Source organism: Gossypium raimondii, chromosome 6, assembly GCF_025698545.1.
Source record: "Gossypium raimondii isolate GPD5lz chromosome 6, ASM2569854v1, whole genome shotgun sequence".
NCBI classification, from domain to species: domain Eukaryota; kingdom Viridiplantae; phylum Streptophyta; class Magnoliopsida; order Malvales; family Malvaceae; genus Gossypium; species Gossypium raimondii.
In genome coordinates this window covers 57,904,111-57,918,263 of record NC_068570.1, presented here as the reverse complement: position 1 = coordinate 57,918,263, position 14,153 = coordinate 57,904,111, and the positions used below count along the sequence as shown (strand labels likewise).

Sequence of the window (14,153 nt, the reverse complement as noted above, 5' to 3'; positions counted from 1 at the left end):
TTAGACCGCTATGATAGAGATATCAGATCGATTCAAAAATTTACATGCATGACAAGTACAAATATATTGATAAATTCAACTGTTGGATTGTTGAAATATTAATCGCAAAAAAATGAAAAAATATAAAACCACTTAAATTTTACACGTACGAATGGATCTCTCCATTTCACATTATATGTAATAATTAATTGACAAAAAATATTTTAACCATTCATTAATGATTTTTATAATAAATAGTTGGCTTATTTTGAAAAATTTAAGCAATTTTTGAATATTTTATTTTATTTTAAAATTGTAACAATTTTGATAGAATAAATCATTATAAGCAACAATTAACTCAAATTTAATTAACTAGTCACAGAATAACTATAAAGGAGAATCTACATATTTATGTAAATCTAAAATCTTCAAGTTCTCAGAGCTCAACATTGCCATTGAATAATATTAGTTATTGGATTTATTTTAATTCCTTGTGAGTCTTATATTAAATATATTTTCTTTTCTTTTGAGATGAAATGAGCAAGAATTCCCCCTCTCTCACTCTTTTCTATGAAAAGGAAAAATTGTAAGGTTTCACATTCTTCTCAATGTATATAACAAGGAGGACTCAAAATATGTTGCTTTTAAAGAAATCAAAGGATCTATGTTGGATGGTATGCCAAAGCTTTCAAATATCAATCAGATTTATAAAAGGGAAAAAAATAAAAAGAAAAAGACAAAAGTAGTAGGAACATAAAGAGAATGTTCACTGAGAGAGACAATGCACAATCATGGTCTCCAAGAAACTCAAACCTCTTTCACATTGGTATCACATTTTCCTGTTTATTTTGGACCAAAATAAAAGTTCAAAACATTAGATGTTTGTCTTACATTGTGTAGATTTTATTGAAAATGATCGGTAATCATATAGATTTGTAATATTTGGTGCTAATTCTAAAAATTATATTGTCATTTTATTATTTTCTTTTGAAAGCATAAGAGGCTTGCATTCACACTGAGGAGGTCTAATAAAGTAAAGTACTATACTTTATTCATTGCCCCCAATGAACATAGAGGAAAAAAGAAATGGAACAAAAGGTTCATCTCAAAAGAAGCATTCAACCTTCTATTCCTCCCTGATAAAAATATCATTGAGGTATTTGTATTAAGAGTTGAATTACACTTTGTCTCCTCTATCTAAAAAACTGAACAAATTAATCTCTCTACGCTAGATTAAAAAGCAAATTGGTCATTCTGTTAAAAATTTCATCCATTTTTAGTGTTAAAAACTGATATCTATATATGAGCATGGGATACATGTAGCATGCTAGGTATCACTGTCTAGTTATTTTGTCTGTCACACTATTTTTTAACTGTAAAAATGGATGAAATTTTTAACAAAAATAACCAATTTGCTCTTTGATCTAATGTAGAGGGACTAATTTGCCCATTTTTTTAGTAGAGGGGCAAAATGCAATTTGACACTTAGACAAGGGCCTCCATGGTACTTTTACCTATTTTTTGTACTTTCCAAATTCTACACTATTTTCTTTTTTAACCCCTTAATTAAACTTGTCACCAGCATAATATAAAGAATTAGTGGTTCATGTTCTAACATTTTCAATGTAATTCAGATGATATAGAGATTCATACATATATATCATATCTGATCCTTAGAGTTTCCTACTTGAATACTTTCACATTACAAATGGCCTATATATGATTACCAAGAACTAGAAAAATGGAAGAAGAAAAGGGAAGCTTATGCATTAACATTTGGGGGGCCGGGGGGGGGGGGGGACATGCTTACAAATAATTAGACCTTAAGTAGAACTACTAGAACAAAGTTCAATAGATCCATAATCAAGCAACTCCTCTATCATTTGGTCTATATCATCATCTTCTAGTGGGATGAACTGTTGTTCGCTCCCCACTGGATTTTCTTCCGCTTCCCATTTGATCTCCGGTTGCCGGCGATAACCCGTTTCCGCATTGTTTCCGGTAATGCCATGGGTGGGAGTTAAAGGGTGACATTGTGCTGAATATGACTCTTTTGCTGCATTTGTTTTAGCTAGTTGAAGTGCTGCCATATGACATTTATGTAACTTAGCTGCCAAGGTAGCTGAGAGAAGCTTTGATGAAGAAGTAGGATCATTAGGATTGTATGGGAAATTGGTTCGAGCTTTTGCCCCACACATTAACCTTGCTGCCTCATCATATGCTGTTGCAGCATCCTCTGCTGTTTCAAATGTGCCTAGCCATATTCTAGTCTTCCTGAAAAACGCACACACAAAGGTTTCTTTCATTAAAACAACAATAATCACATTCTTTTTCAACATGAAAAAAGAAATTCCAAGAAAATTACAAGACGGGGTGTCGAATTTCAGAGACCCAAGAGCCCCAATGTCTTTGACGAACACCACGGTATCGTTGCTGAGGTCTTCCCATGGTGGTTTCTACAAGGAAAAGCTTCAATGAATGCTCGAGTAACAATGTGTTTGTGAAAAGGCCTGAGAGAAAGAGAACAAACGAAGAATAAGAAAATAAAAGAAACAGAGAAGTGGGTGAGTCAAGGCTTAAATGGAAGAGGCTCATATAAAGATAAATATATAAGCCTTTTTTGCAGCATTCTTATTATTCATTTGCTATTGAATAATAGGACCCACAAAGGGTTTTATTTTATATTTTCTCTTTTGCCATTTCCATGTGGAACAGTGTTTCTTTCTTTCCTTTTCTTGTCATTTTTGGGTGAGCCTTTTTAACATGGGAATACAAAAATGCCGCTAGAAAGGTGGTTTTTAGTTTCCATTTTTGCTATTTTCATGTGTAATGTATGGGAAGTTTACCAATCTAGACTCCAAAATTCACATGTTTATGTTAATTGGGTTCATTTCATGTGTGTATTAGATCATTAATTAGCCACAAATTTTTACCTTATAAAGTTAACATGACTAATGATATGTTTGTATTAGTTCTGCAAATAATGATGCATTTTAAAAGGAAAGGGTAGCGGCGATGCTCGAATTTGGAACGTGGCTCACATCACAATTACTATGCATTGAAACCTACCCCATATGCCATGTAAGGCAAATACAGAGAAACCCACGTTCATTGTTACTTTCAACCCCCATTCCTATTCCCATTCCAAGTCACCCTCTATGATCTTTCTTTCTCTTTCATGCCGATGGCCATCAGCTGCAATATTTGACCATATAATTGTTCATTAGTCGCAATATTTATTTCTTAGCCTTAATATAATATTTGCTATCTTGGCTCTTCTTCTTAATTTAGCATTTAATTTTTTTTTCTAATTTAATACTTGAATTTGATGTTTTTTTTCTTAGTTTAGTATCTAATTTTTTTGTCCAAGTTAGTATTTAAACTTGTCAAATATTATACAAATTACTCCCAAAACACTAACAATGTTAAATTTTTTAAGAGGCGAAAAAGATAGCTAATGTATTTCCGACATGTGAAAAATAATATGGAATTTAATGACATAAATAATTACATTGATTTAGTGTTTCTTGAACAAGTAAAAAATAATATGCTCAAATTTTACTTTTTACTAGGGATGGGAGTACTTTAATTGTTAATGGCAAGAGGGACTGTGTACTTAAAGCATGGTCTGGTCTCACAAAGCCCCCAATTTCAAAAAAGAATATCCAGGCCTGTTCTTAACATTTTTGAGGCTTTAGGTGAAACAATAAATCGAGCCATTTTAAAAAAAATTATAAAATGTAATACAATAAAATAAAATTATTTACTAGTAATTTCATTAAAATATTACGTTGTATAACATTAAGCAAATAAAATATTTTTCTAAAAAAACATTTTCATTCAATTTAATAAGTCATCAACTACAAAAACACAAAAACTCGTAAAAATATGTTCTACGAGCATTTTGAGATGCAAATTCATTAATGATAACATCAACATCAATGTATTCCAAAACTCCTTGATTTTTATTTTAAAATTAGTTACTACTAATAAAAGAGACAAAACTCAAAATTATGCACTAATTTTGATCCAATGTGTAATGTTATACATGACTATTAAGTGAGTCTCTTTTTATTCTAAAATATCATATTAGTGAACTTAATAGAAAAATTGGACAGAGTTAACAATTGAACCCAAATTTTAAAACATGAAAAATAAAATGATTAAATTTCAAATATACAAAAAGTATAAGGATTTAAAAGCATATTTTAAGCTATTAATATATATATATATATATTATCTATTTTAGTTACACCTAGGTCACCGTTGTACAAATCTCGAGATTAAATTTTATTTTTTAGATTTTATATAAAAAACCAATTATAAGTGGATATGGTTAATTTTCGATTTTAGTGCATCAAAAAAATATATAAATTTTATATTCAAGTAAGAAAAAAATCTATTCATACTATTATTTTTTAAGAATTTACTTAATTATATGATGAATTAATCTAACCTCAATTTAATTGTAAATTTATTATAAAAGATAATTATTTTATATATTGTTACTAGAGTAAAAAATTCTGTCTAGATTGATGTCATTTGTTTTAGAGTACAATAAAATAATAATTAAAAGAAACACTTGGCATTACTTTAGTTCTGCTTGTCGGGTTTTTTACTCCATTAATATTGGATAGAATAATTATCCTACTAAAATTCTATTATTTATACCGAACAACAAATAATATTTAAGAATCTTTTTATTTGAAATAAATATTATTTTAAAGATATTTTTATCTTTTGGACCCCTTATATCATTAATGAAATAAACATTTTTTGGGCCCCTTTTATCCTTGGGCCCTGGGTGGCTGCACTTCAAAACAACCCCCAGGGAGGGCCCTGAGAATATCATCAATATCAGAGAAAATTTGTGTTCAAAAATTGTGCTTTGAGTTTATGGTTTAGGAACTAATATTGAAGAAGAAAATAAGAGTTTTAAAACCCCAAAATAAAAGAAATTTCTTTATGTTAAATTTTTTAAAAGTAAAAATTAATTAATTAAACTAAAGGTAATTAAATATTTAAAATAAAAATTCATGTCATCTACCACATGACGATCATATATTGATTATTTTTGCTATCTTGTAAAAAATAACATTGTTAGGATGTTGAAATAACCAAATTGGACAACAAAACAAGCTTAGGTACTAAATAAGAAAAAAAGTATCACAGGTACCAAATTAGACAAAAAATTAGATACCAAATTAGAAAAGGAAAAGTGTTAAGTTCAAATTTCAAATTGGACAAAAAAAATCTAAATACCAAATTAGAAAAAAAGTATCAATTTTTTTTTACCAAAAAAAGTATAAATCTAGATACCAAATATTATATTAAATCTGTTTTCAATTACAAAACTCGAAATTAGAATAAAGGATACCAAACTTCGATCCTCATCACTTGACACTATGAATTGGTGACCATGGAGGCAATCCATGTACAAATGAATAACAAGTCAATGTCAATGGCCATCTTTTGCTCCCATTCATGCATCCAATGTGCAAATGTAATGACTTTCCCTTTTTGTGGCTTTGACATATCTCAGCAACAAAGAAGCACAAGGCACATTCAGAGAACAAATGCTTTGAGTTAATATTATTGTGACTTATTACATCACGTCTCTTGGGAACTCTCACATGATAGGAAAATTTTGCTGAAATTTTGCCCTTTGAAAGGGAAGTCGTTATAAAAAGCTTCTTAATAATTGATATCAACATCGATTAGAAAAACTAAATAAATTATATCACCATCTATAAATAGAAATTAGAATGGGTGCATGTTGGTACAAACCAATCTTTTGCTATACTCGTATTTGTTAAGAAGTTTAGATATAATTATTAAATTCGTGTTGTGTTGTTTAATTAATTAAATGAGTTTGTTGAAAGTATCGAACAAATATATTAGCAAACTATTAAGGGGTGAAAAAAGGAATAGGTGAAAGATAGTGATTCATACGGTGGTGAGGTGTTAAAAATTGCTAGAGAAGAAGGAGAAAAGTGTATAAAGCATAATAATAATAATAATAATAATAATAATAAGAGTTGGAGAAGAACCCTCTTAAGGCCAAGGATGGGTATTTTTATAGGCAAAGTAAACATCCTTTTGCCTTAGACCTTGACACATGGTCTGGGTCTATCTTATCATGTTGATCAATTAAAAAGAATGATAGCTTTTTATATAGACAGCAATGTGATTGACATGAACTTGATAGGACTCTACGTGCGATCCATGTAAAAAATAATCTAACACTTGTCTCTAACAAGTTGGATCAAGGGAACTCCATGTGTCATGCATGCACAGATTTGCAAGGCCTATAGTTGGTAAGGTGTTGCCTATTGCAAAAGTCATGTTCGATGAGGTCATGGGTGATGCGAGGGTGGTGAGGCCTAATCTAACGACGGATTGATAACAATTGTCCCCCAGTGGATGGGAGGTCATTAAGTGACAAACACATCTAGTGAGGAGAAGGCTTGTTTTGTGTATATAGGAGGTTGTGCAAACACCTTAATTTGAATTCAAGGGAGGTGTCGCTTGGATTCTTGCCTAACTAATAAAGAAAACATGCATTTGGTGTTGATAGGCTGTAAAATCAGTGAGTCATAGTGAGACACGCTTCAACACCATATTGGTTGTGATAAGCTCTACCATTTTAAAATCTTCTCTTGAATGTTTTAGCCCTTATAAATAGGAGACCTGGAGGTTTCATTCAAATCTTTAGGTTCTTGTTATTGAGGATTTGGAGTTTTAAGAAGTTCTTCTGAGAAATCATCTATTGTTTAAGATTTTTATCGTTTCTACGGTGAATTCCTATTTGGTAACTTTTTATTTTTGTTTTTGCTTTTGTGTCTTAGGGGTTAGTTGAAACTTTAAGGAATAGGAAAGTTGGGTTTTGTACTTGAAATATTATGGCAAGTGAAAGTAAATGGAAGGGGTGGTAGGGTTAGCATTAAAAGGGGGAAAAAAAGATAAAGCTTGTTCAAGTGAAACGGTGGCGATAAAAAACCTAAAAGAAATCTAGGGAGTTTTTTGTCACTGTAACTGCTAACAAATGGTTGTGCAACATGAGAAAGAATGAGATGGTAAAAATGTTGGAATTGAGAGACATCAGATTGCCAAATTACACCTTTGATTTCTCAATCCCAAATGGGTTAAACTCTATAAGCGATGTAGCTAGGGATTTCTATTTACCACTATACTTCTTGAAATAGAGTTTTATTTGTCCTAACATCTCTTCTTTTGCGGGCATTGAAAAAATATGCAGCTCTTGGCCGATTGGCAGACATCTCATTGTGGACCCTAGTCTCTTTCTGTATAGATTGTTGTGAAATAGGTGAACCTCCTATTATGAATGCTTTCAAGGATATCTACAAGCTTGCCATATCAAATACATAACGTTTGTGAGGTATGTTTTATTTTAAAACTCGCCTCGATAACTAGTACATGATAATGATTACAATGAACAATCTTCACCTCAACAAACATAAATACATATTCATCAAATAGAAAAAATAAGAAGATGTTTGATTTTTCCATTTAATGGTTTACTGTAACATCCTCTAACTTGAGCTGATGACACAACACTAATATGATGATATTACATTTGATACCTGGAGGCATCTCTAGTGGTACGATGACTTCATATGGATCATACAACTCCAACGTCTCTACATAGTTGGCCAATATTGATAGTTAGTAACCTTGGCCCACCTATTCAATTTAACTTTGCTGTAAAAGCAAGCTATAAGGTATTGAAACATTTACATAAGGTATCAATACTTGACTGGACAAGGGTATTGATGCGGTCGTTGAAAGCACCAAAAATATCATATCCCTAATAAATAATGAAAAAGAATAGTAACAGGGAAGTAAAGTCAAATCCTCAGGGACTGGATTTGCACAATATCTTGTTCCGTGAAATCCCAAGCAGAATCTTGCCCAAGAAAACCTGCGTTCCTGGAAAAAAAAGAAAATAACAGAATTAAAAGGTTGGATCTGGAAATGAAAAATAAAATAAAACAGAATTAAGAATATTGAATCCAAAATTCGAGAAATTAAAAATAGAGTTGAGAGAAAGGAAATTCTTATGGGAGGTTCCAGCCTCTAGTTGTCTCGTTCCGCCTTGGGTTCAATCCTCAGCTTTAAATGATCCTTCCCAAACCGAATAAGCCAGTTATAGTGGAAGAGGACGCCTACGACCACCAGCTTCAAGGATTTAGACTTATGATTTATTAGAACCTGACTGTAGCCAAAAATCACTTCTGTGGGATCGTCTTATGCTAGATCAACGCTTCTCAATGGTGAATCTTGCGCCATTTTGTCTCTTGGGCTCACCAACCTCTGACGCAGTAAGCTAACGAACCGACTGTGTAACCTTCCCAAAACATACAAAGCGGCCGCCTTTGCATACGTTGAAAAGCTTACTTCTTAAGGGACATAGACGGAAGCGTCAGCCTCGTAGTGCAGAGAAATGATGAATACTCGGCGAGGAGGCTAAGTACGGACTCTAAGTCTCAAAAACCCTTTTTGGGGAATATCAACAACCTTCGGCTAGATGGGTTTAGTGGCTCATGGTTGTGGTGGAAAAGAAAATAAATAAAATAAAAATGAAGATTTTATTGAAAGAAAATATGAGAAGAACAAAAGCCTAGACTTTTGGGGAAGAGAGTGTTTTAGAAAAAGATGGATGCCTTTTCAGTCACTTCACCCCCTATTTATAGTGCTAGGGGAGATAGTCTAATCCTACTTAAACTCTCAAAAGATAAATACATTTAATTGAAGATAAATAAAATTAAATAAAATTAAATAAAATCCTAAAATTAAATAATACTTAATAATTATCTTAATATTAATTATCCTAATATAATTAAAATAGAGTCTGATAGAATAAAATCTCTTCTTTTTGCATTTCAACCCTTGTTTCCTCCATGCTTGTACTTTTGGCACCGACTTTTCCTTGTGTCGCACATTGGCCCATTTTATCTCTAAATTCACGCTTTTGGCCATTAATTTTGCTTTTGCCTCAAATTTAGTCCCTATGAGATAAAAGATCATAAATAGCTCAAATTAGCAAGATTGTACTCAGAATAAATACATAATTAATACATAAAAATATGTTATTCTAGAATGTTATCAGGTATCAATACCTAACCTTTAGGTATCGATACCAAGGCCCATGTTATTATATCTTTGCTTCAAAGTTATATCTTTGATTCAAAGTTTTTAAGTACCAATACTTGAGTCAGAGGTATCAATACTTGAGTCCTCAAGTACTAATGCTTGGATGGCAAGTATTGATACCATACTGCTCTTTAAAGCCTATTTGGATATTCTTTCAGGAAGTATTGTACCTGTAACACCCCTAACCTGTATCCATCGCCGGAACAGGGTTACAGAGCATTACCGGAGTTTACGGATCATTCAGACAGAAATTTCAAATGTTTCATTACATATCAATATTCTTAATAAAACCAATCAAAATCATATATATTGTCCCATAATCGAGTCTTCAAGACCCGAAATACATATTAGAAACATGTCGGGACAAAATCGAAAAATCAAAGAATTTTTTTCAGAAATATTTAAAATTTTCAACACTGTAGGGGTCACACGACTGTGTGGCCAGGTCGTGTGGCTCACACGATTAAAAGACATGCCCATGTCTTAGGCCGTGTGGACATTCGAAATAGGGACACACGACCGTGTCCCAGCCCGTACCCATGCTCGTGTAACTCTCTGACTTGAGTCACATGGCCAAGTTACACTCCCGTGTGCCAGGCCATGTGAATATACTAACTTGCACTCTTTAAAAGATACAGGGGACACATGGCCGTGTCACCTGGCCATGTGTTTCACACGATTGAGACACATGCCATTATCTTTGCCCGTGTGGACTGAAATAGACCAATTTACAAGCCATATATCTCACCCAATTTGGTGTCAACCTACAATCAACATTATGCGTATCAGCATGCCATAATTAGGCATCCAAAACAAGCCAAAATAAATGGCTAACCTCAACAAATTACATATAGGCCAACATTAAACAAAATACTTATACATGCCATTATAACCAAAATTAAAACATCCGAAAGTACCGATAGAACTGATGGATAGTGTGATATAACTCCGACAAGCTTCCAACCCAATCGAGCTTCCGATAATCTAAAAGTAAAGAAAAATAACTACGTAAGCAATGAATGCTTAGTAAGCTCGTATAAACTTTAATCATATCAATTCATTTCAAATATGAAATTTATACATATAAAGAACAATCCAATACCGATACCACAAGATTCATGAAGCTATATTCAACAATTCACAAGGTGAATATAACCACAGCATCACTTGTACATATCATCCCTAGCATAGTAGGATTTTAAATAACTTTAAACCTTACTACTCTTTTATGAACTCAAACATAATTTCATTTGAACACTTACCATTTCAATACAACTTATAATTAAACACATTACCATTCAACCAACAGCTTGGCATTTGCCTAAGCATCAAACAAGAACACTTGTTAACATACTTGAACATACTTTATATAAATTCAACATCGATAATCTTATTATCTCAACATGTCACACTTAAGTTTATTACTCGTCTCAACTTATATGATTTCCATGTATCAACATATCAAAGATATTCGTATATTTTCATGTCATACATAACATTCTCTTACCGTTTCTTCATATACATATATCATCCATTTCAATATATCATTATATATATAAACATATCATGTACCATCATTTCCGTATATTTCATGTATATACCTGTATTAGTTTGTATCAAACTCATATCATCTCATAACAGAACGTTGCCCGTTGAACCATTTAGAATATCATTGGATAACTTTCAAATTCATTAAATAAATCATTTTACTAAGACTTTCTGAAATCGAAGAACGACTTACGGATAAGAGCACATCGTTAACAGAAGCTCATAAGAGTTGGTCCTCCCTAACACGCCAACAGAAGCTCGTGAGAGCTGATCCACCCAAATTGCTCCAAATATAAAGTAAAACATGAGAGTTCGCAACAAATGCTGAATGCTGGTTTACTTGGGTAATATGCCGATGTCTCCCTCCAATTTACGAATGTACTCAAATCCCGCATTCAATCCAAACTGAGTATTAAATTCGATAATATATTTCCAATAATAATTCAATTCCAACAATAGAATATATATATAATACCAATCACCAATTAACATTCACTTTAATCAAAATTATACAGAATATAGTTCATACGAACTTACCTAGTTAAATTGCAGAAATACCAAGATTCATGGGCATTTTGGTAATTTTCCATTTTCTTCAATTTTCCACTCGACCTTAATCTAAATTAATAATTTCATTCCATATATTAATTTAGACAATAAAACAATTCATTTCAGGCAATTTGGTTATTTTGACATTTTGTAAAATTGCCCTAAAGTTTTATTTTTATTCAATTTAGTCCCTAAGCCCAAAACATGCAAATTAACCATTTTAATACAAACTCAAGATAGCTGAATTTCATGATATTCAAAACATCCCATTTATGCAACAATTTCACATTAAATCCTTGTACTTTTATTAATTTAACAAATTATCCCTAATCGAAAAATTCATCAAAATTACTTAACAAAATACTTTTAAATATCAACCAACATCTCAAATTCATAATTTAAAGAACTAAAATCATATATATTCATCAATGGCAACATTCAAAATTTTTAATGAAATCAAAAACTAAGGTAAGGTTTAATTGGACCTAAATGTAACAATCTCAAAAACATAAAAATTACAAGAAACGGGTATGAATTGAACTCACATGAAGAAAAATTGAAGAACCAACTTAAGCTCTCTTCCATGTCTGTTTTGAACCAAAAATTGAAGAAGTAATGTCTAGAAAACTATCCAAATCTAATTTGTTTTATTTTAATTTCACCAAAATTACAATTGTGCCTCTATTTTATTATTTTTTCTCTTATGCCGCCTCATCCATTAAATTTAGGTACAATTATTACTTAGGTCCTTCTTTATTTATTAATTAAGCCATTTAATCACCTAATTATTATATTTAACAAGTTTTACACTTTTTCAATTTAGTCCTTTTCATTAATTGACTATCCAAACATTAAAATTTTTCAACAAAACTTTAAAACCATCTTAATGGCACTCTGTAAATATTTATAAAAATATTTACAGTTCGGTTTATAGAAACGAGGTCCCGATACCTCACTTTCTAAAACCACTTAACCTAATAATCATTATAAAACACAAATTACTAATTCAAAAACTTTTTTAAAACCATATTTAACTCGTAAATATTAAATAATAATATTTACGAACTTACCTGCCGAATTTGGTGGCCTCAAACTACTGTTTCTGACACTACTAAAAAATCAAGCTGTTACAGTACCCTTGCCTCAATTACCAAAACTTAAGTGTTGCGTGGCCCAGATAAGCCTAATAAGAGGTTTATTTTCTTTCACTAAGACCTATATATAATACCTTACGTAACACTCTAACCAATATGACAATAGTTCTAAAGCCTAAATGATCATCTGAAGGATCACTAAACTCAATTTATTATAGTATTCCATGCTACTATCTCCTCAATCATATTTTCATGCTAACAAAGAGCCAAATAAAGCCATTCAAGCATTTAACATCATTTTCAAGCGAAGAATAGATATACCTATATACAAGTCATAACACGACCAAAACAAAACGATAATTTGATTCTTATAATGACCCCTATTATGTACATGCCAAAAACTACCATTTTTGAACTCAACACATTAGCAGATTGTTCAAATTGAGGTAGTTGTGACTGAGTATTTGATGCTACTCTTCCTTAATTTGACTAACCTGCGCACGTAAAGAAAACAACAATGGTACATTGAGCATTATCAATCCTAAGTGGTAACTCCATAAAGCACATAAAGATAATATCAATTCAATAGGCAATTAATTCACTTATAAGATCTATGTTTTATATTCACTCACAATCTCATTTATCATATCCAAATGCCATATTCAATGTCGTTTTGCTAATTATTCGATTAATTACAATTTCACGATTCAATATATTATCTAGTAAGCAATGCAAGTTACTACAACAAAATCGACCATAAATACAACACCGGAGTCTTGCGTTGTTTTTTGTTTCTTTACCCCAAGGTCATGCTATATATTGTCACCCTTGTCAATATTGGCAATATTGGCAGACTTCGGAATTGGATTCACCACCCCCATCGTTTTCCCGTCAAGCTCTATATCCAACCGTTGGGATAATTTCTTACCCCATTCAGAAAGGATATCCCATAACTCTTTTATTATGGTTACTCAAAGCTAAACCATTGTTACCACTAACTTTTGCATGCTATAGGTTGGCCATGCAAATCACCCATCTTGTTCCACGACCAAAACAACCGAATGTTTGTACTATCGAGCCCAATTTCTTTCCTTACAATTGTTTCTTTTGGTCCACCAATAATTGATCCAATATTCCATCACCTAAAGGTTTCACTCTAAGCCCACTAAACTCACATACTGGCCTTATATGTTTCCACAATTTAGCCTTTGTTTCTAGACATGTCAAGCCAACTCTCCTCATTGCCCATATCAGTCTTTTCATTATCTAAACCATTGGTTTTCCTTTTGTTTGCCCTTATCCTTACCTCTAATAATTGCTCCCTTAAATTTTGCATTACTAGGGACCTGCTCCAAAATCCCTCCTATATTTTTGGAGTAATCCTTATTACTATGTTCTACCTCCTTAATATCCACCTCATCATCATAACCCTCTAAGATTTTAAATCTCAAAATTCTAGTAGTTGCCTTATCTTTCCTAATTTCCCTGTGAGCCTTGGCCTCTCCATTCCCAATCACCGCCTTTCTCTGGTGACTTTGGACCTACATCCATGGTCTAAACAGCTTGCCAACATAATCCTTCTTCTTAAGATGATCAAACCTGATAACTAATTCAGTTTGGTTCTGCTCATGCACTTCATTTACTTAGGCTGTCGCACACCGCAAGTTTCTTTGGTGTGTCCTTAACACCCACACTCATAGCAAATAAACAATAGTCCATCATACTCAACCCTTTGAAGGAAGTTGTCAATTCCAATACAAGAAATCAATGGTTTTCTCAAATCTACCACTACTGCTAACGTCACAAACT

The 14,153-nt window shown here is 32.1% G+C and overlaps 1 protein-coding gene and 1 long non-coding RNA gene across 2 annotated transcripts; both read right to left on the bottom strand.

Annotated features, from left to right (window-relative positions):
* Positions 1–1,602: 1,602 nt before the first annotated feature.
* Positions 1,603–2,647, bottom strand: LOC105771513 (ethylene-responsive transcription factor ERF003). The gene is made up of 2 exons (XM_012592966.2): positions 2,345–2,647; positions 1,603–2,253 (listed from the first exon to the last, which is right to left on the bottom strand). Exons 1-2 carry the CDS (start codon positions 2,572–2,574, stop codon positions 1,803–1,805), a joined length of 681 nt encoding a protein of 226 aa, XP_012448420.1. The 5' UTR covers positions 2,575–2,647; the 3' UTR covers positions 1,603–1,802.
* A 6,055-nt stretch (positions 2,648–8,702) lies between these two features.
* LOC128041663 (uncharacterized) lies at positions 8,703–11,449 on the bottom strand. Its single transcript, XR_008196609.1, has 3 exons — positions 10,895–11,449; positions 10,071–10,137; positions 8,703–9,008 (listed from the first exon to the last, which is right to left on the bottom strand). It is a non-coding gene; the product is annotated as an uncharacterized LOC128041663 (long non-coding RNA).
* Positions 11,450–14,153: the final 2,704 nt, after the last annotated feature.